The 23,779-nt window shown below is 41.7% G+C and overlaps 1 protein-coding gene across 2 annotated transcripts; it reads left to right on the forward strand.

Moving 5' to 3' along the window:
- Window positions 1–1,608: 1,608 nt before the first annotated feature.
- Window positions 1,609–18,919, forward strand: UBE2D4 (ubiquitin conjugating enzyme E2 D4). 2 transcript variants are annotated; one of them, XM_072402903.1, is made up of 7 exons: window positions 1,609–1,733; window positions 4,733–4,796; window positions 7,060–7,091; window positions 9,428–9,505; window positions 9,649–9,754; window positions 12,075–12,168; window positions 13,535–18,919. In XM_072402903.1, the coding sequence occupies exons 1-7, from the start codon at window positions 1,710–1,712 to the stop codon at window positions 13,578–13,580; spliced, it is 444 nt and encodes a 147-aa protein (XP_072259004.1). In that variant the 5' UTR covers window positions 1,609–1,709; the 3' UTR covers window positions 13,581–18,919. The 2 variants fall into 2 exon arrangements, with proteins under 2 accessions (XP_072259004.1, XP_072259005.1); XM_072402904.1 differs by having other exon boundaries at window positions 1,667–1,781.
- Window positions 18,920–23,779: the final 4,860 nt, after the last annotated feature.

A 23,779-nucleotide genomic window follows, 5' to 3' on the forward strand; every position in this document is an offset into this window, starting at 1 on the left:
ATTAAAAGCAGGAATCTTTGATGGACCCCAGATTCAGAAACTGATAAATGATTGACATTTCACAAGTTACATGACTGATACTGAAGCTTCTGCCTGGCACAGCTATGCCATGGTTGTCAAGAACTTTTTAGGTAACCATAAAACACAAAATTATGAATAACTGGTACTAAACTTGCTTTCAAACTTAAAAAAATTGGGTGCTACTATGAGCATGAAGGTACATTACCTCCATAGCCATTTGGAAAAATTTCCAGAAAACCTTGGCTATTTTAGTGAGGAACAAGGGCAGGGGTTCCATCGAGATATAAAGGTGATGGAAGAAAGGTATCAGGGCAGATGGGATAGCTACATGATGGCAGACTACTGCTGGAGCCTTCAATGTGATTGTCCTGATCATCAGCATAAAAGGAATCCCAAACAAACTGAGTTTTTCAATGACTTGAACTGATTCGTTCTGTAAATATACTGAATATAGAATCTATTGACATTAAGTATTTCAAAAAATTAATTTTGTATACGTAGGCATATCTTGTTTAATTTTGCTTGATTTTCATGTTTCAATAGTTTTCTATGAGGTTATTATCGAGGTCATTATTACAAAAACTAGAGCCAACCTAGCAAAACCTAAAACCTATTTGCAATCCGTGCATCAAACATAAATTAAAATGACTTTGTTTGTTGACCAGTGTAATATCTATATTACAATATATATAAAAATATATATATAAAATCCCTCTTCTGCCTGGGTTTTCCCCTGGACATATAATAAACCTCTTTATTTCCCTGGTAGTGATATATAATAATTCTTTTTTCCCCCCTAGGTAATATTATATATTTAGTTTTTTCACCAGGTAATATTATTTAAAAAAAATTTCTCTCACTGAGTAATATTATATAATAACACCCTGTTTTTCAGTGTGTAATAATGAATAATAACACCCTCTTTTGCCCCAGGTAATAATGTGAAATAACACTCATTTTTTTCCCCTGGGTAATAATATATAAAACACCCTCTTTTATCCCCATGTAATAATGTATAATAACACACTTTTTCCCAGGGTAATATTGTAGAATAACACTCTCCTTTTTCCTGGGTAAAAATGTATAATAACTACCTCTTTTTACCTGAGTCTTTTTCCCGGCGAACAATATAGACTAATTCTCTATTTTCCCCTGGGTAACAATATATAACACCCTCTTTTTTCCCCGAGAAATTATGTATAACACCCTCTTTTTGCCCGGGTAACAATGTATAATAACACTTTCTATTTTCCCCTGGTAATAATGTATAATAACACTCTCTATTTTCCCATGGTAATAATATATAACTAACACTCTCTTTTTCCTCGGGTAATAATGTATAATAACACCCTCTTTTTTTCCCCGGGTAATGATGTATAATAACACCCTCTTTTTTTGCCCCTTGTGATTATGAATCATACCAGCCTCTTCATCTCTCTGACCTGACACTTCACCCTGCGCCTTTATCACCTCAGACGAGTCAGAATTTTCACGCATGCGTACTAGCAGCGTAAAAACCCAATCTCTCCCAGCATGCACCGCGCCCCATGTCAGACAAGCCTGAAGGGACTACATTTCCCAGAAGCCCCGGCTTGCGCGTGCGTAGTGCTCGTTGAGGGCGGGGCTACGTGTCAGTGTCGGGCTCCTGCTGCCCCCAGCACAGCTCGCTCCGCTGGCTCCGGGACAACATGGCGTTGAAAAGGATTCAGAAGGTGAGATGAGCAGGGCCGCCCGAAATCAGCAGCCCAGGATCTTCTCCGGTAGGGAGAACCCTAGGCCGCTTCTACTAGCCAGAAGAGCTCCGTCATTAGTCAGGGAGGGAGAAGAGGCAGCGATGCGCTTGGCAAGGTGCCGAGAGGGAGGGAGTGCGAGGGGGCCGAATCACACGGGGCTCCCGGTGGAGCCAAGGACAGCTCGGATCCGCTGCCAGATACTGATCCACTGGCGAAGGTTTTGCGCATGCGTCCGGTCTGTCACCGTGGCCTCGCCCCCCCAAAGAGAATATGAGTAGCGCATGCGCAGTGGTGCAGAACGGCCCGGGTTAGGTGAGCGCGCAGGCGCTAGGAGAGTGACTGAGGCGCTTTTGTAGTGCGCATGGGCGGACAGTGACAGCTGCTCCTACCCCTCCCCCATCCTCCCCGGGACCCTTTGCCAAATAGTGATCCTGGGGACAGCTGCTTGGGACAGTCCATACATGGGAAGGGGGACTGAGACCCCGGGGGGAGCCGGGCCTGATACTGGGGAGGCTGGGCCTGACACATGGGGGAGCCGGGCTGGAGGGGAACTGAAAGAAGGGGGAGCCAGGCCTGAGGAGAACCGAAAGAAAGGGAGCTGGGCCTTAGGCAGGCCAAGGGAGGATGGGGAGCTGGGCCTGAGGAGAGGGGAGCTGGGTCTTAGCTGGGCTGATAGAAAGGGGAGCCGAGCCTGTGGAGAACCGAAAGAAATGGGAATGGGCCTCGGGCAAGTTGAGAGAGGATGGGGAGCCGGGCCTGGGGGTGTAAAGGAAAGGGGTGCTGGGCCTAGGGGGAGTGTAGAGAATGGGGATCTGGCTGTGAGGGGACACAGAGAATGGGAATTTGGGAATAAACAAAGGTTATCTGGCTTTCTTGTAATGCCCCAGCCTAATTGTGTGTAATGCTAGCTGATCTATATATAGTTAGATTGGAAGCATGCGTTGGGCATTTCTGGGGCCCCTTCACACCCCGTGCATTGAACTGCTTTGCCCAGCACAGGCCCAGTGCCATAATAATTTATAATTCCATTGTTTACAGATTCACACCAATGCATTGAGGTCCGCACTGGGTAACAATAAATCACTCTCGTACGTTTCGGTGTCAATCTGTCCCTGTTAACCAGTCTATGCTCGTTTGGTTGTAACACATGAGGGACAGCGCTGGGTGGATGTGGGGTCGGGTTCCACACACATATTTAGTATTTATCCAATAGCAGTAAATCAAATGAGGACATGTGCGGAGTGTCAGAAAATAACTCTGTACCTAAATCCAGCCTGTATGTGGCCCTTGAGGTCCCCTACATGTGAGCACCCATCAGCTTGGGTTTTGGAATGTTGATCCCAATCTGAAGCTATAAACATGGGTCACATGGAATGATTTGCACTTCTTTCTGCCTATAAATCTGTGCAAGCAATCAAGGTGTGAATAGGTAGGAGCAGTCCCATGACTCTTTTAGGTTTTCCAGAACCTTCCAATGGTGAATGTGTCAGGCTAGTTGGTATGAAGATTCCCTGTAAGGGGTGCAGGGTGGCCGGGTGATCATTTCACCAGCCGAGAGGGGGGCTGGGCTGTGTGCTTTGGAGAGTGCTTGGTGACAGATCCCAGAATATACATTGCAGATACATGACACCTCCCGCACTCACTTGTAGCTGCAGGAGTCTGGGCAGTGCTATATGAGGGATAGAATATTATTATTTATATACAGCAGGGGGTACACATGAACTGAATGCTGCCATGCTTAGGTGGTGACCGCTGTATCCCGCTTTCTCTTAGATTCACTTCTGTAATTTTATACAATCTAACACCTGTGCATATCGCCCTGCACTGCATCATTTCTGCGGTGCCATGTGGTTCCTAAACTGGGACTACACAATGTATGGATTTTATTTTTAGAACATTGTAGTCCAGACAAAAACAAAACTGCTGTTTGCTTTAACTTGGGGGTGCCTGAAAAAAGCTGCTAAGATTGCCATGTGCTGGAGAAGCAGGAACATGTGCATCAATGTCTATTGACACTTTATTATCAATGATTTCTAAAATAAACTTTTATTATTAATAAAACATATTTATATAGCGCCAACATATTACACAGCGCTGTACATTAATAAGGTGTTGCAGATGACAGACAGATACAGACAGTGACACAGGAGGAGGAGAGGATCTGCCCTGAAGAGCTTACAATCTAGGAGGTGGGGGAAGTATCACACAATAGGAGGAGGATATGGAATGGTGGGAAGTAGTGAGGGTTTAGGAGACAGAAGAAGACGGGTAGGTGAGGGGGAAGCGTTGGGTTTTGAGCGCTCTTTTAAATGAGCAGAAAGTAGGAGCAAGCCGAATAGGACGAGGAGACCATTCCAGAGAGTCGGGGCAGCTCTAGAAAAGTCTTGGAGCCGTGCGTGTGATGAGGTTATGAACCTTTATATATAAAAGCTTTATTTGTTCTGATATCAGAATGTGAAGATGCAGAGTTCAACCCAGAAATGTTTTTTAAGCTGGATGGGAAGAAGCTGTAGGTGGTGGCAGCCCTGTATTGTGACCCAACTCATCAGTAACCACCCAAAAACAGCCGGATGGTTACTAAAAAGTGCCAGGTAGTGCCCTCCCCCCCCTTAAAGGGACCAGGGTGAACACTGCAGAGTATAGTTGGGGTAGGTGCACACGGTGCAATATTCCCTTAGTATATGATGGCTGAAGCATAATGTTGGATAAATGGAATATTGTGAATCTGACTTTTTTAGGGTGAAAGTGGTACAACTGGCTGTATAAGTGTTGATGAAGAAATGAAACCAAAATCATCCTATTCTGACGAGTCCTGATTGGTCACTAAAACAACTTTCCATCTTTTCTGTCTGTAAACAATCTTCATGGCAATCTCATTCCCTATAAAACTTCTGATACATATCAAGGATACACAACACCTGTGACTAAATGTTTATTCTGCTGTATACTAAACTCAGATTTTGTTATTTTATCTGCAGGAACTTATGGATTTGCAGAGGGACCCCCCAGCACAGTGTTCTGCTGGTCCTGTGGGAGAGGACTGTACGTATAAAATTCTGTACATTACATTTTATATCAGTAGGCACATTAGTTCCAATTACAGATACACATCAGGCCTGATTAAAGTTTAATATATGTTTATATCCATTCTGCTATCAGTACTTGCTGTCTATCCAAGCCTAGATCATGCTTTTATCTCATACATACAACTTCACTTATCATTGTTCCTACAATACAAGTATACATAAATACAGGAGATGGACAGAATAATGGAATCTTGTAGCAATATAGAAAAAGGCATGCTAGAGATGAGAGCTTCACGTTGTTCTCAGAACGTTTTCAAGCTTTCTTGGAACACAAGCAGTAAACTGGTATGCTGTGGGATCTTCTGGTTAGAATAAATCCTCTGAGAGTTTCAGGGATGAAGTTGCTAGAAATCTACATTGCAGATCTCCAGCACTTCTTATAATAATCGGGTGCTTATCGAGCCCGGAGAACAAAAAGGACAGCATGGAATGAGTTGAATTCATCCAGGTCTTCACAAAGCCATTCTATTGAAACCTGTATAGAGATGTCATGAAATATGGAAATATGAAGGAACAGTGTTGGTATCTGATCTGGTAAACTATTTTTTTTATTCCTTGGCTTTCCCACAGCTAGGAAGATCAATATTTATCCTGGTTGTTCATAACATTACAGAACCCCAGCTATGTATAACGGCCCAGAAAGGACCTGGTAAAGATATTCTTTGTCCATCTTTCCTTCACTTTAAATCTAGGAAATAGGATAACAGATGAACCTTCTGACTGTTTTATTCCATTGCTTGGAGTCAATTCTGTATTCATTTGCTTTGGATACAAGCAGTCTCCAAATAGCTACCCAACCTTAAATTCCATATTATGAAGCTTTTGATTAGCAGTTATTGATGATGCCTGTAAAACTGGGATTCGGCTTATCTTAGTACAAAAACATGGAAGCAAAGAGGCACAGAAGAAGAGAGCGGGGTTTGATTCAATGCTGTCAGAGAAACCATCCATCCGGAAAGTGCGTTACCATTAAAGGCCTATACTCTCTAGCAAACACCCTTCCCATTCTAACAACAATACTTTTACTACCATTCTCCTCCCTTTTGGACTAGAAAATCTTTAATTTGACTAACAAGTCAATTTTCTAATGGTACATTGAAAAAACATATTCCTTTGACCTTTCAACATGGCTAACAACTCTGTCATGGTCTCTACAATACCCCTGAGGTAGTCTAAGGGCGTAACGTGTCGGGTTTGAGACCACTGCTCTGTTTGACCCTTGTATGACTATAATCTATAAAATCGTTATTGTCCATAAGTTGGATATTTGTATCTAGTGCTGATAGCTGAAGTCTCTTTCGATATATAACCTTCCAAGCCCCATGAAACAATGGTCAAGGTTGTTAAAATACAAACTCTTCTCTGTTTATTTTTTGTATATGTCGAACATTATTATCTATTTAGTAATTTGACAAAAAAAAAAAACCCTTCTCTCCTTTTTTTGCCTCTTCGACTTCCAAGTTTTTGCAATAAGGGGTTGGCAACATTGACTTTACAGATATAATAGGGGCACTTAGCACCTATCCTACTATTTATATGTATTAGGCTTAGCTTGCCAATTTGTTTCCTCTTTCAGTCTTTTGTTATTGGAAACGATTGTAAAAGATCCTTGTCAACGACAATATTTGCACATGTGTATGCAGCCTTAGGCTATGCATAGGTCAGATGCTTCTCATCCGATATGAGTGGTCAGGCTCATCTCGGGCGAGAATCTGCCATGTGTACAAAAGTCATCCCTCGTCTGTCCTGACGGATCCATGAATGACCACTATAGAAGTGAAGAGAGGAGAGCACAGCAGGGTGCCGCTCACTTAATCTCCCCCTTCGCAGAATGGAATGGCACTTTGTATACAATGCTTGTTATTTAATCTTTCAATCATTTGTTGCTGGAAGCGATCGTGAAATAACGTGTGTACACTCACCTTTGCAGCAGTGATAGCGATTCCTCCTTTTTCATGTTTCCTTTATTTTGTCCACCCCTGTATATACAAATAACTATGCCTTTAAATGGAGAATAAGTACATGTTGAGCCGTTCCAAATGCTCCAAGCGTCTGATTATTTTATTTTCCATTATTACACGCACAGTTTACATAATACTGCAAGGGCCAACAAAGACACATCAATCACTAACACACTCACTGCCATATATATCTCACTAGCAATAGGCCAGCCTGTCATCCATGAAATATCCCCCAAGTTGTGTCTCTCTGTATTTCAGTGTTTCACTGGCAGGCGACTATCATGGGTCCCGTAAGTATCTTGTTCTGCGCTGTGTGCACCACTCCTATGTTTGTGTGTGGACTAATATTTGTCACATCCCCTATCAGGGTGTTCAGCTTCCCTGTAAACAATGGCAGCCGATGTTTAGGACACTCAGCATTGTCTGTCAGACAGATAGTTTGTATAGGTAAATGGGATTTTTTTTTGGGAACTCATTAGGGTAGGAGACACAAATAGAAAACCCTGAAAGTCCCATGACAAGTGTGGAGGAGGCAAATATCTGGTGAGTTTGAAGTGTTCTAATTTGAGCTGGGAAGTCGGAATGCACTTCTCTCTCCACCGCCTGTCTCTAAACTCAGGGAGTGTTCTGGCCAAACTAAAGGTCTCTGATTTGTCCAAAGGGAAATTTGCTGAACAAATTGCAGCTTCACTGACGGAAACACTCAGCCACTGTTGCTGACTTCTTCCTGAATATGTTCATTGCTGAGCTTTCACTTTAATTACTATTTTCTAGTATTTATATAGCACCAACATATTATGCAGCACTGTACAAAGTCCATAGTCATGTGACTAGCTGTCCCTCAGAGGAGCTCACAATCTAATGTCCCTACCATAGTCATATGTCATTATCAAATACTAAGGCCAATTTTGGGGGGAAGCCAATTAACCTAACTGCATGTTTTAGAATGTGGGAGGAGACCGAGATACTCGGTGGAAACCCACAAAAACACAGGGGGAACCTGCAAACTCCATGCAGATAATGTCCTGGCCGAGATTCCAACCTGGGACCCAGCACTGCCAAGAACAGATTGCTAACCACTGAGCATGCAAATCGGACATTTAGACTGTAAAACCACAAGCTTCATGCTTGTTTTGTTGTCAGTGATCGAAGCCATAAACAGCCAAGCAGCAAGCGTTATTGAGGGCAATAATTGGCTTCCATTTTTGTCTGACAAGTTTACTGAATTAATAAAATCTTGCTGGGTATTTTATCATTCTATGAACACAGCACAGCCCATTAACAAAACCTTGATTCAAGAAGTCTCTTGTATTATCAGAGCAGTGACAGCAGCAGACCTGCAATCCCCATCATGACTTAGAGGTTTTTAGAATAAAAATAACTAGTAGCTGCAAATCTAGACAAAAAGAATGCGTCTGGTCTGTTGAGATTTGCATTAAAGATGATCGGTCTCAGATCCTTCATATCCTAAATCCTACTAAATACAGAATATACAGCTGTTTTATTGGGGCCATCAAGTCAGAGAACAACCCTATAGAAATCTTGTGCCGAGTTTCAGTTCTATGCATGTGTACAAAGGTAATATATTAGTTCTGAATATGTCAGATAGAGCCATATAGCCAATAAACATGGGTGGTTGTTTTTCTTTTTTTGGGGTGAGTGGGATTAAAAGTCATTGGATGTTTGCCATGGTCTATTGTAATAAATATCATTCATAGTAATGCTCAGTGGTGGTGATGGGGCTCTGTGTTCCACAGTGTAGGCAATAACTGGGTGCATGAATGGCTGTCAGTAGTGTGCTGAATATTTATAATGTAAAGAAGGGAAGAAGCCTTTGTATAGGATAGCTGTGTATGCATAATTTACAATGAACTGCTGCACAATCTACCAACAGTGATATCATACAGTGGGATAGAAAGATTTCTGGCTTGGAAAGTGAATACAGAATGAGAGCCAGAAAACAAATTTGTTTTAGTTTAGAATAATTGCACTCTACAGTAGAGGTTCTTAACCTTGTGCCCCTCAGGGCTGTGAGATGGTTTGGGATTTTGGTCGAATTCAGTCATTTATTTTCCAAAATCATCCATAAAATACAGGTATGGGAACCAATTAATTCACAATTCCACAAAAAGCAGAGAAATGTTTCCGCATATTGGCAATAAGACAAATGAAATGTGGATTTTGGTTGTTAAATAATAGATTTGCTGATCTGCATCAAGAGCTTTTCTATCATTTTAAGCCCCAATTATTCTATTAAAAATAAATTAAATCTCATCATTCAAGTCTTTAGAATGAAATATGTTCAGCAGTCCCCCTCGTGGTGACTGTAGGACTCTACTTTTCTCTTCTCAGAGGATCCCATACCTGTTTACTCGTCTGTAATTGTGTACAATTCTTTTTATTGTAAGATTTCCAACGTACCTAACAGGTTAAGAACCACTGCAGAATAATACAGTCATGACTGGAGATGTGACTGACTTGTATTATAATAGGAAACAATTAGATACGCTGGGAGTTGTAGTTGTCCTCTTGCTTCCCTTTTATTCTCTCCTTGTTTTCTATTTGTTGCCTTCTTCCTTTTGGATTTCTCCTTTCCCATTCGCTGACATGCTTCTCCATTTTTCAGAATGACAGCCCTTTCCAAGGTGGCGTTTTCTTCCTCACCATTCACTTTCCCACAGATTATCCCTTCAAACCCCCTAAGGTAAGGAGAGGGTTAACCTTGTGGTCTGGGGAAGCAATGGCCTTTACTGCTGCAAAGCAAGCGTGGGGCATGTGTACCCTATGGAAGACGGGTAAATCCCAATAGCAGACTTCTCAATGTTGCGCTGTTTTTATTCTTTACAGGTGGCATTTACAACCAAAATCTATCATCCTAACATTAACAGTAATGGCAGCATTTGTTTGGACATCCTGCGGAGCCAGTGGTCACCAGCCTTGACTGTTTCCAAGGGTCAGTATGCATGAAATGTATGAATGCACTAGGGCATATTTTTATATAGTTACATAGTATGTCAGGTTGAAAAAAGACAATAAATCCATCAAGATCAATCACTAGGGAAATAAACATATCCCAGATATAAAACCCTATGGACAGTTGATCCAGAGGGTGTCAAAAAAAAAACCCCGGGTACAATTCGCTTCAATGAGAAGAAATTCCTTCCTGATCGATCCCATGAGGCAATCAGATGTTCCTTGGAACAACAGTCTGTTATCTATACTTTAGGGCTTTCTTTCCCAGTTATATTCTGTGCTTCTAGAAATCATCCAGCTTTTTCTTAAAGCAATCTATAGTAGCTGCTGAAACTACTTCCTGAGGGAGCTTAAACTTCTTTTCCTACCTCCAGACGAACAGAGAGCCCAGTTGTCCTTTGAACCTTAGAGTGAATAAAGAAAACAGTAGTCTGGTCAACAATAAAATAAAGCACAACGCAAACTTTACATTTACAGCCGCCATATATAAACATTCTGCTGTACACACATTGTTGTTTAAGTTGTGTGCACGGTTAAAAACCCCATGGCCCCACCCAGCCACCATCATTTTTATTTTCTGTACTAGCTTCTTTCCCTTTCCCTGTGACGTCCCACCAATGACATTCCCACCAGGAGACCAAAAGTTGCTGGCCAGTTTTCCATGTTATCATGGCATCAGCAGACTTGTTAAAGTTTTGCAAATCTCAGAATCTTGTTAGATTTTGAAATGCATTATGTGAGTTCACTGAAATGGTGATGTTGACTTCCCAGCAAGGCTGCAGGAAGCTGCTGGCTGCATCACCAGTGCCTGAAGATATGGGGAAGTAGTAGAGGTGCAAGTCAAGACTAGGAGAAGCTAAACATAAAAGTGTATCCATATATTAAATATACCTGGTTGTGTAAGGAGTCATTTATTTAGTTATTAGGTTTTAGTATTTCTGCATGCACAGAGCTACATACAATGTTAACAGAAGAACCCCCCCCCCTGTTGAGATTGGCTTCACAAGGCCGGGTCTTTAGATGTAGTTTGGTGTGGGGAAACTTAAAGCGGACCTAAACTCAACTCAATTTTAGCATCACATAAAAGGGTAGACAACCCTTATCTGTAAAGTAAAAATGTGTTTTTTTTTTTATTAATATAAAGTGCAACACTCTTTTAGGTCTTGATCACGGTGGCATAAAATGCCACTTTCTTAGCTGTGAAGTTCTAAGTTTAAAATCCTTTTAAAGTATGCTAGTTCTCAACATAGTAATTCAGCCATTATCAAAGATTCCATGCTACCCCCACACACCTGGCACCAACTGTTGGTAGGAATTCAGTGATCACCTGCCCAAAGGATCCCTGTCATGGTGAACTGATGGCTTCCCCCACTGGATATGCATCTAGTTTTTCTCTTTTTTTTTTTTTTTATGTTTTCATACTCGGCCCTATTGAGCTGGGATCACATCATGTATAAGTCAGTTCCCAAACTTTGCCAAAATGTGTGGAAAATGACATTATTATTATTATTACATAGTATTTATATAACACCAACATGTTACGCAGCACTGTACAAAGTCCATAGTCATATCACTAATATCCCTACCATAGTCATATGTCATTAATACAGTCTAAGGACAATTTGGGGGGAAGCCAAGTAACCCAACTACATGTTTTTGGAATGTAGGAGGAAACCAGAGGAATCTGCAAACTCCATGCAGATAGAGTTCTGACCGAGATTACAATCTGGGACCCAGCACTGCAAAGGCTAGAGTGCTAACCACTAAGCCACCGTGCTACCCATGGTGACTTTATTTTAAGTGTATATGGTAAAATGATACCACAACAAATAACTTTTGTCAGCTGTGGTAGCTCCTGTAGTTCCCTATATTAAGGTTTAAATAAAAACATAAAATGTTCTTTGTATGATTAGTTTATTATATATTTTCAGCCACATGTATAGACTATATTCAGGATCCTGGTCATTGGTGCTTTACTGATCCTCATTTCTCATATTCAGACTGGGTTAGTGTGGTTGAAAACAATAAACTCTGCATTCTCTGATGGTGTTAAATACTTACAATGCTCTTGGTATCCGGACCTTGTGATCTGAGCTGCCTAGGATTTAGGTCATAGGAATTTAGTAGCAGCAAATTTTTATTTATGGTACGCAAGGTTTTATGTGATTGACGAATGATGAGATGTGTCCACACCCCGAGAGGCTTGTAAACCTTCTCCTAAGATTCTGTACTCTGGAACCTTGTTGGTTACTTTATACCTTGCATTACTTTACGTGCTGACTTCTGTTTTCCTTCAACAGTCCTGCTGTCTATCTGCTCCCTTCTCTGTGACCCCAACCCCGATGACCCTCTGGTGCCAGAGATCGCCCACACGTATAAAGCAGACCGGGAGAAGTACGTAGGATTTTACCACTTTTTTCTTGATTATTCGGATGGTTCGGGTCTAGTATTTAAAACACAGAAAATGTGATTTATCCCAATAATTATTATCACTGCATGGGGCACTCCTCTAATAATGTTGAGTTGGTATGAAATCAAGAACACAAAATGATGGGACACACAAAATAATTTACTTTTATCAAGTTCCTGGTATGTAGTGTTTATTGAATAACAAGTGGCCAAAGAAGGACAATCAGGTAACTGGCAGAGGGGTAATGGGCGGCAAAGGCTAGATGAGGCCCAGGCACAATGTCACGTCAAACTAACTTGTGGGAGTGTTATATAGCTTTAAATTTTTTTTGTTTTTATAATGACTTGTAAAACTAGGCTAACCCCACACAATGCAATTGAACTATATATTTTAGTGTTGTTATTATTCATACATGTTCATTGCTGAGCTTTCATTTTAATTATTATTATTACAAAGTATTTAAATAGCACCAACAAATTACGAAGTGCTGTACAAAGTCCATAGTCCTATCACCAGCTGTCCCTCAGAGGGGCTCACAATCTAATGTCCCTACCATATGTCCATAGTCGTCATATGTCATTTATACAGACTAAGATCAACTGGTGGGGAAGCCAATTAACCTAGCTGCATGTTTATGGAATGTGAGAGGGAACCCACAGAGAACCTGCAAACTCCATGCAGATAGTGTCCTGGCCGAGATTTGAACCTGGGACCCAGCGCTGCAAGGGCCGGAGTGCTAACCACTGAGCCACTGTGCTGTGTTCAACCCAGAATTTATTTTAAGCTCGGTGGGAAGAAATTGTAGGCGGGTGGTAGCCCCTGTGTTGTGACTAAAGTCTTCAGTAACCACCGAAAAACGTGCCGGGTGGTTACTAAAACGTGCCGGGTGGGTTGCTAAAAGGGACGGGCCCAACCAAAAGGGGTGGGGCAGAACACTAGAACTATTTTCTACTACTACTAAAAAGCCATATTTTGTAAAAATCTTGGCTATAGATCTCTATCTATCTATCTCGGATAGATTGTTTTAATAGTTTTTTTTTTTTTTGCTTATTTGTGCTGCCTTACAGCAACCCATTTATATTGAATGGGCTGGAAGGGCATCTTATCACACATTAAAACAAGCATGTGTGTTACTGCTGCTTTGTGCTCTCCCCTAATTGCACAATGCACTTCCCGTCATGGGTCACCATGTTTTATCACACGGTACTGCAATGCACAGGTCTGAAGAGGGCCTAGATAGAGACTTGTGCATTCAGATTGTAACGTATGTGGCTAGTGTTGTATTATTTTGCTGTATTTGTGATTTCCTAATGAGCATATCACGTCAGGTTTGCTTCTCTCTTCTCATAGGTATAACAGACTAGCACGAGAATGGACACAGAAATATGCAATGTAACACACTCTAAATAGCACAGCCAGACTGACAGACTGGAGAGGGAAGAAACCCTCCCACATCTCTTGTTTATCTTCTTGTGCCAACATGCCCGCAATGTTTTTATACAACACCGACCAACCAAAAATAACCAAGCGACTCCAAGGATGCCCCCTTTACCCTTCACATCCAATTCCCTGCAGCCTGGCTGAGGAAGAGATTTGCCCATTCTTGCTCTGAAATCTGCTGCTGTTATAAAGTCGCCCCCTTTGCTTGTTCTATTCGTACTCCGAAATCCCACAAGGTTGATCCCACCCTCCCCTTGCACTGAGACTTCCCTGCCCTGGGATCTGCTTTTGAGATGCTCATATCACCTTACCCCCTTCTTAAAATAACTCAGGACATAGATCATGGGATCCTCCTTTTGCCCAGTCCAGAAAAGCATGTCTCACAGCTGCTGTTGCTGGAACAAGAGAAGCCTTTGTGGAACGAGGAGGGAGATCGGAGCTGCTTTTTGTCTTCAGGCCTTTGACTCGTTCTGAAATACACTCTCATTCTTTATCTGTTACCTGCATGGAGAAGACGAGCAGAGATATCCATGGAACAGTGTGCAATTCTTTATGCACAGGGTTTGCGGTACTGTTTTTTTGCGATGGCTGTACTCCCAGAGTGTTTTGATGAATGGGGAGAGCTGGGACCCAATCTATTTTTAATGCATGTGACAGCTGCGTGCTTATCACATCAATAACAGTTAATGGTACCTTGGGGGTGCGTATCATCAATGGTGGTGGTACTTTGTATCTTCCTAGCATCTCCTAGAAATGGGTAGAACCCCCTCCCTTCTGTTTACTTGTATCAGAAACATTAACACTCATCTGTGTTCATTTTACCATCAAACTAACTCATATCATTGTGTGCTTAAAAGGAAATATTTAGCTCTATGATTCTGGGATGCCAAGCAGCTTCTCGCTCCACCTGAAACATTAGGCCATCCATTGCTCATCGCTCACTCTCAGAAGCCTATAGGCCATATTTGTGGTGGAGTCGCATACAGCTCGCAGAGGCCATTCTGCAAGCTGGACCAACCGTTCTTTATAATAAAGGTTACCCCATACAGCTACAGATGTTACTCCCAGCAAAATTGGCTCCTGTACTAGGTGAAATCCAAAGGTCACTCCATTGTACATCAGCATTCTGTGTAGCTAAAACCACTCAGTAGATGGCGAACATCCAGATGCAAAATGAGAACATTACACGTGGAATCTTGTCAAGGGATGACTTGCATCTGTGGCAGGACACAAAATTGCTGAAGGTAATCTGCAGCTGACTGGGGAAACGCTGTCACAGGGAGCTTGTGAGATTGCAAGCAAAAAATGGTTTAAAATGTATGAAGAAACTGCATTATGATAGAATGCCAGTATGTACCATCTCTTTGTTAAATGTAGGCTCCACCCTCCCGATGCTAGAGACTGCGCACTATACAAAAAACTCCATTCACCGAATCCCACAATGCAATGTGAGTGCACACATTATAGGATGTGTTGTAGGGATGCTGATGCCCGCTTACACAAGTGAATGGTGCCTACCAGCATCTGCTATCGTATTGCATGGGATTTGGTAGCTGCAGAAATTGCATTAGCAGATGTCACTGAACAAGTAATTTGCATTCTCCTGACAATTAGGTTTTTATTATGCAAAATGACTGCTTCCACTTGTGTAAGTGATTACTGCCTAAAAGTTCTATTTCAGGCTGCAGTGTTCAAACCAGAAATGTTTTAAGCTGGATTGGAAGCAGCTGCAGGGGGATGGCAGCCTCTGCATTGTGCACCAATTTTTCAGTAACCATCCAAAACAGCCGGATGGTGCGCCCAGCTAAAAAGGGCCGGGGAAAACACTGGGTTGGAACGCTGCTGGTTTAAATCATCCATTTTTTTTCCCCAGTGTGGTATTTGTATCTGAATTCCCAGCTTTTCCAACCTGCTGTAAGGAGGACGTTACCTGTAAAGCATTCTTAGATTATCCAAATTAAGGAGTGTTTTATAGGAGCAGAATACCCCCTTCTTTTTTTCAGCTTTGTACTGATTGCAGGGGCACAGTGTGATATCACCATTGGAGGGTGAAAAAAATGGATGATCCACCAGCTGCCATTCCTCACTGATATTTCAGTATTGGACTGGCACTACTTTTTAAGAAAGAAGACTTCCAATTTGTGGCATGCATTGTGCGACAGGCAGGGAAATGTTTTTTCAGCACTGTGAATTTACCTTTGTCCCAGCCTACCTCACGCTCTGAATTCTGGGACAAGAAACTCCCCCCCCCCCCCCCCCAAACTTCACAGAAAGGAGAAGCGACTGCAATGTAATTCACCTAAAGAGCAAAATACTGAGCAGAATGAGCGGTTTCTGGGGTCAGTCGTACATGCGTAAACAAATTGTATCATATTATATTAAATTACAGGGGTGGAAAAAATAATGGAAACCTTTGACAGCTATTATTGTCACAGTTTTTGTGGAAACTATTGGAATTTAATGGTATTTTTGGTGGCTGTAGTTTTGTGGCAGTTATCTATTTAACTGCAGTGTTCAACCCAGAAATTTTTTTAAGCCGGGAGGGAAGAAGCTGTAGGTGGGTGGCAGCCCCTTTATTGTGACCCAACTTTTCAGTAAGCACCCAAATACAGCCGGATGTTACTGAAAAGTGGCGGGTGGTGGGGCCGGGGAGAACACTGAACTGCTTGTCTGTTCTTTTGCCATGAGCTTTGATTTGTGATCACTGGTCCCCATTGCAATGGTTTTGTTATGTACGGTTTTATTTGCTCCCAATAAATTGGATTTTTTTCAGTGATCATGTATTTTAGGCCTGGTCAGTTGCCTCGTTTTTCTGTGAAATAAAAAATACCCAACTACTATCAGCCACATCGATTTTTTTAGCCAACATTTATACAAGATGATCCTTTTAATGTGACTTACCTTTGCAGCAGCTTTGCCAACTCATTTTTCCAAACACTGTTTCCATTATTTTACCAAGTTCCTGTAGAACTAACCTAATGCACTGTATAGTCAGCAAATCTCTTCATTCTTCTTTACTTTGTATGAGATTTGCATCCACTATAGACATGCACTGTGTAACGCTGCCAAGTATCTGTCTACTATGTCGGTGAATGAGCCGAACTGAAATGTTGCCGGCAGCCGGTAAGGTGAACATGCCGCACTGAAATGTTGCCGGCAGCCGGTAAGGTGAACATGCCGCACTGAAATGTTGCCGNNNGGCAGCCGGTAAGGTGAACATGCCGCACTGAAATGTTGCCGGCAGCCGGTAAGGTGAACATGCCGCACTGAAATGTTGCCGGCAGCCGGTAAGGTTCTTGCTAATTATCCTTTTTTTCAGCAAATTACAAGATGGCGGTGTTCATCTAACGATCGCTGCTATGAGTGCGTGTCACCTGCTGTGGAAGCAGCCATTTTGTAGAGTGAACCAATATTCAGAAGGGGGGGTGTTCTTTAGGAAATGGTGTCCCCCAATAGTCTATCTGAAGTAGCGTTGAACCCTTGGGTACTTTTTTTTTTAATACCCTGGAAGTGGCCCTAACGTGCACACCCAATGATCGATTCCATTTATAGGGCCACCTTCAGGTAAAAGCTGCTGATGAGACATATTTTACACTTGAACGTCTTCCACCCAGCAAAGGCAGACAGCACTGGGATGGAGGGGGCAAAACAAAAGGGTGGCTGCACCTTCTGTAAACTTTTGGACTGAAATGCAAAGCAGCATGATCAACTTTGTGAAATTTGCTTCATCAAGTTTAAAGTTTACATTTTCCTTGACCGTTAAAAAGGGACCCAGTCACCACCCCATGCATATTTCTTCTGGATTTTATGCAAGGTTTTCCCCAAAATATTTTGGAAGCTGTAGATGGGTGGCAGCCCCAGTATTGTGATTCAACGTTTCAGTAACTATGAAAAAAACAGCAGTTACTGAAAATTGCCGGGTGGTGTGCCCAGATAAAACAGGCCGGGGAGATCCTCCGACACTTCTGGAGAAGAATACAAAAGGCAGCCATTACAATTAAAATGGGAATAGATTTGCATGATCACCTTTAAAATACTATGCCTGGGGTGGTTACAGGGTCTCTTTAAGAAAGTAAAGCTGTCATGTCAAGCAACAAGTAGGATGTGGGCAGGATACTTCTTAAGCCTGTATGGGCACGATGAAACAACACAGTTGCAAAATGCCATCTAAGGTGCCTATTTGGCTGCTGTTTAAAGCCTTTACCTTCAGAATTGTCATAAAAGGTGGAGTTTAGACTGAGTTAGGAGAACCCATTAAAGGGAACCTGTGGTGCTGCCATCGCTGATATCCTAGAAATACTTAGTCTGTCTTTTTGGTTTAATACCAAGGAGAAGCATGTGGTAAGTGAACTCGGAACACTTGATTGTGTACTTGTTGGCATCTCAAATTATTGAATCCATAGAATAAACATGGCAGATGACTATGAATTTCAGAAGGAAAGGTCAGCCATGACAGCATGTTGTATTTTTATCAGTGTTTTCCCCAGACATTTTTTAAGCTGGGTGGTGGCCCTTGCATTGTGAGCCAACAACTAAAAACAGCCGGGTGGTTACTGAAAATTGCCGGGCAGTGCACCCAGCTATAAGGGTCCGCAGAGAACACAGAATATAAGTATAGATTTCCTTTAATTGGTGATCCCACTCAATAGTTCTGTATGGGAGTCTGATGGAAGGAGCCCTCTGCTGATTTTTTTAATTCCCAGGGATTGTTATTGTTAGTTTTCTTCATTTTACTAACTGTCTCTGAGCCACCATTTAACTTTGGGATGGTCATGACCACCATTAGATGACCTGCATACTAAATGAAGAATCTTATGAAGTCATTTGGCTGCTCCAGAGATCTCACCATTTTAATTCTTGAATGGTTTAGGTTCCTTATGGGTGTTTTAGGTCCCCAGCAGATGGAAAACCTGTTTTGCTGGCTGGACCTTGTCATCAGACCCGATGAATATAACGCTAAAGTGCCTCCGTGATTTTACAAGTTCCTAGAGACGACCTTGGCTGCATTCCTGGGAATATCTGTTCACCCTACAAAGGCTGCCTCTGCGGTCTGTAAGCAAAGCATGATAATACATTTGCTTGGTGTCTTTGTACCCCAGAAGCTGATGTCACTCACCACCATGGCATAGCATTTATTTAGAATGTGTTTGGATTACAGTCAGCAAAACCAAAACTTGCCTAGAATTTGAGGATCGCTTTTCGTAACTTATTTATTCATCATTCTGTTTATATTTAAACACGCATAGTTTTCTGTTTTATGGAATCTGCATTAAATGTTTCTCATCTTCCTCCAAACTGGTCTCTCTAGCTTCATGTAGTAGAGTCATCGGTATAAAGCCGGGGAAGAGCTGGGTACGTATGTGTACGAGTGGAGAGGGGCAAAATGTTCGCTGTACTGGGTCAAACTTTCTTCCTGGCTTTTTCAGAATTTTCCAATACAACATTTGCTTTGTCTCCTTCAGTGATTGGTGCCGCACAGACCAGACAAGGCAAAGAATAGGGTTGGGTGGTCCCACATCCATACTCTTCATAGTGATGTTATAATAATAATAAATTGAAGGGTTTCCCTACAACATTTTCTTACATCTTGTATTTTTGGGATATATATAAACTCCACACTTATATTTGTACCCAGAGGGCACAGCAGCTCAGATAATTTTTAAAACCCGTTGCTGTTATAAGTGATTTATCTTCAGCTTAATATAAGAGCTGTCTCCAAATTGGGACTTTTTCACTTAGAGTGAATCTGGGTCCATCCTATGCTCACTAAATATCTGCCTATTCTGCATAAAAAGCTTTTTCAAATGAGCCCACATTTACTTCTGAAAGATAAATAATTGTAGAGAACATCATCAGTAAAGGCAGAGAACTCCCAGCTATTCCCTGAGCAGAATCTTCACACCCTGAGGTTCCTCTTATGTGAAAACATACCAGGTGCTCCTAAGCTGTTAGAAGGGATTGCAATTCTTTTTGAGAATGAATAGCTTCACAGTAAAAGTAGCTAAAGAAGTCAGTGATTGCCGGAGTATGCCGGAAGTTTATTGTTATTAATAATAAAATGTAATTTTTCACTATAGGTTCTAAAGTGATTTGTAACTAGACTTCACAATTGGCCTAGATCATCAGCTGATAGAACAATGATGTGCACCTGTCATTGGGGAAATAGGCTGTTACTGCTCCACTGAGCAAAGCACATACACAGAGAAATGTATAAATCTTTGTTCTTGAGTCAAAATATCAGAGCATCTGCATGACAGCCAGGAAATTAGCATCATCATCACAAGAGGTCAGATTTTTAGCTTCCAGATTTCGTAAAGCCGAAATAAACCCTCTGATACTCTCTATTATCTGATACTCTTCCTTCCTGTAATATCCAGCCGTCTTCATTGGCTGGGCCAGGATAACGTCACTCCTGGGATTTTTAATGTCGGCATCTGCAGGGATGTGCCGGGTATTTTGGCAACCAACGCTGATGGCTCCAGCGAGCGATCGGGGTGAGGATGTTTGGGACAGAAGGAGCATCGCCTGTCCCCTCCTGCAATAAAGCCTGGCCTGGTCACAAGTTTTTAAAGTGGCGCTTTAGTTGCACTTTACCTATTGTAAGAAATGGAGGTGGTCAGTGACATTGGAAAGAATGCTCATTTCTCCACATTATGACATTTCTTACTTTTTTTGAGGAGTTTTTAAATGTGAATGTTATATATAGAAACTAAAACACCAATTATTTACAGGCCAACTCATATTTGGCAGTGGTGCCTATAGAAGTATCTTGCCATGAAAAGTTTCCTCCAAGCTGGAAACTGAAGCTAACGTATGTTAGCTGGAATTGGCATTTCATTTCAATTAAAGCAGACCTGTCTTGGGAGAAATAAGCAGCACCCATCACTATCCCCTGAATTCTGCTAATTGCCTTTGCTATCTGGCTATTATACTCAAATATTCTATTCCTTGTCACAGTGAAAACAATGGCAATTGAAGAAATGCAATAATCTATCTCTATCTAATCTTTATCCCTATCTAATCTATGCCTGGCTATGGTTGCCTGCAGAGCCTTTTTATGGCATTTCAATCAAATTTCATACAACTTGCATTCATGCTAATTACTAACTGTTCCTTAAGCCAGTTTTCTTTTAAGTAGAGGAGGAAACAGTTGTAACCTCTGTCAGCATTTTATTATTGTGTCCCATTAGAGAGATTTTCCATCTCTTCTTGTCTTTTGGCAATTGTAAAATGTTGGGTTCTGATCACTTTTTTATCTGGGCAAATAGGAAGAATCTCCCAGTGGAAACACCACAAAAAAAACGCAATGGAGTTTGCTGGCCTTTTTACACTTTGCTTGAGATTATTTATTTTAATTTTTTTAAACGAAACAACGTTCACTTAATTTTGGAAACCAGATCACCACTTTCATAATACCATATTAAAAAAATGTATTGTTGTATAACCAGACAATATTTAATTTTAATATTACATATCAATATATAGGATTATATTATTTAGGATAAAATGTTAACAATTTAGTAGAAAGTTAGACTGATAATTAATAGATCTCATTGGCTTTTCCAAGTTTATAATTTCTGGGTGGTCATTTAGCTTTCTTTTACTGAATACTTGTATATAATTCTGCTGCTATGAAGATGATGACAACCAGCTGGTATATTATGGGTTCAGTTGCAGAGCTGCATTGGTTGATGTCTTCTATATGCTGCCAGAGCTTTTGCTGTTGTGTGATCTGCCATTGGCACTGGATGGAACTAAAACAAAACTAAAGTTCCACTTTGAATATTTGTGACCAGGAAACCTCTCATGACAAGATCTTCCTATAGGCACTGCTGCCAAATCAAATATCAATTCTGTTTATCAAATCAATTTGGGTGGAGTTGGCCTTCGATACCTGTTGTTTCAGTTTCTAGAGCTGCCCCGACTCTCTGGAATGGTCTTTCACATCCTATTCGGCTTGCTCCTACTTTCTGCTCATTTAAAACCCAACGCTTCACCCTCACCTAACCGTCTTCTGTTTCTGAAAACTCTCACTATTAACCCACCATTCCATATCTCCCCTCCTATTGTGTGATACTTCCCCCTCCTCTTAGATTGTAAGCTCTTTAGGGCAGGGTCCTCTCCTCCTCCTGTATCACTGTCTGTGTCTGTCTGTCATTTGCAACCCCTATTTAACGTACAGCGCTTCGTAACATGTTGGCGCTATATAAATCCTGTTTAATAATAATATATATAAAAAATGTCCTAGTGTAGAGAAATAAGGATTCTTTCCAATGTCACTGACAACCACCATCTGTTACAATAGTTAAAATGGATCTATAGTTCTACATGAAAAATTTGTGACAAGATTGGGGCTTTATTGCAGAAAGGGACAGGTCCCTCTTCTTAACTAGAGTTGCATAGCTCAGCATTAGTTGCCGGGACGCCGGGCACATCCCCGATTTCACTGTGGTTGCTGGAACTAAATAAACTCCCGCGCTGGAGTTACGTCACGCCAGCTGGCCAATCAAGATGGCCGAAGAATACAAGGACTAAAAGAAGGAACAAGATGGCAGCGTCCATGACGAAACAATGACAGGTGAGTATAATGGGGTTTAGTGACTCTTTAACCTGCCTGGTGGTATTCCCGAGTGGCTCAGGGTTAATTTTCACTACCAAAAGTGATAACAGTGGTAAAAGCAACACTCGGGGTGTAATTGTAAAGGGCTTACCTGGTCCCCACAAGCCCGCGGCGTCCTCCGGTGATGCCCGTCCAGCATCTGTGATCCCTGACCTGGCATCCCCGGTGTGTGAACGTCGGGGACACAAGGCCGGGGGACATGTGAGTGTCGCTGGGGGGCGGAATCTAGCTTGAAATTTTAAAAACAATGTGCCGCTTTGACATTTAAAAATACAGATATAATCAGGAAGGTTAAGAAGCCGCCCTTTGGGGGACCTTCCCACACCCAACACTGATCCTGGTAATTTCCATTATAATAAGCCAAGACCATTGACAATCCTTCTTTGGGCCCTTCACTTCTTGTTTAATCCTCATCATTCAGACTTTTTTCGGCTGAATAGAAAAAAAGATCCCACCATTGCTGCAATGGAAATGTTAGGTACCGAGTTATCTGACTTTCTGACACCAGACATATGATTTGACGTTTCAACCAATTTCTAGAAACACACCTGATTTTTTTTGGTTTTTCTTCTAAAACATTTTCAAACCTTGAAAATAAAAATTCCATAAATGGGCTGCAACTTTTCTTTCTTACCATTGTACCTATCCTGACCGGCAGTAACATAGCAATCCCTGCAATGTGTTTGGGAGAGAATTGTAACGAGAAGCAGTACATAGAGGGGGATCTACTCTGCTAATCCCAGCCGGCACAGCTCTGCAGGAATAGAAAATGCTTTTCACCCCAGTAAGCAGAATATTCATTATCAACTCTCAGGCCACAGCGAGCTGTTGTTGTAAGTTAGAATAACACAACGCAACTGTCAAATCATGCGATGTGGAAGCATCTATGAGTTAGATGTTTACTAATCCGAGGTTTAACCTTCAACACCCAGAATTAGTTTCTCCCATGGAAGAGTCAGTAAATACTGTAAATTATTATTCACTCATCGGCCACTTTATAAGGTACACCTGTTCAATTGCTTGTTATTGCAAATATCTGATCGGCCAATCACATGGCAGCAATGCATTCAGGTATGTAGACATTGTCAATTCAACCTGCTGAGTGTCATACCGAGCGTTGGAATGGGGAATTTAGGTGATTGTGAACTTGGCATGGTTGTTGGTGCCAGGTGGATGGTCTGAATGTTTTAGAAAGTCCATTAAGTTGAACCACCCAGGAAATAAACATATCACAAATAAAACTTTATAGACAAGGAAGGCAAAAAAACCCTTATAAACCCCCGGGTACAATTTGCTCCAACGAGAAAAAAATCCTTTCTGATTCTATGAGACAATTAGATGTTCCCTGGATGAGCAGTCTCTGTTATCTTTACTTTAAAGCAGGGGTGTCAAACTGTGGCCCACGGGCCAAATCTGGGCCGCAATGTTCTTATTTTTGGCCCCCAAAGGAATCCTAAATATGCATTGAAATAGCGCCGCTACTACAATTCCTGGCATCACTCATGTCTATAGACCAGCGGGCTCTGTGCCTATGC

The sequence above is a fragment of the Pyxicephalus adspersus genome, chromosome 2 (genome assembly GCF_032062135.1).
Source record: "Pyxicephalus adspersus chromosome 2, UCB_Pads_2.0, whole genome shotgun sequence".
NCBI classification, from domain to species: Eukaryota; Metazoa; Chordata; class Amphibia; order Anura; family Pyxicephalidae; genus Pyxicephalus; species Pyxicephalus adspersus.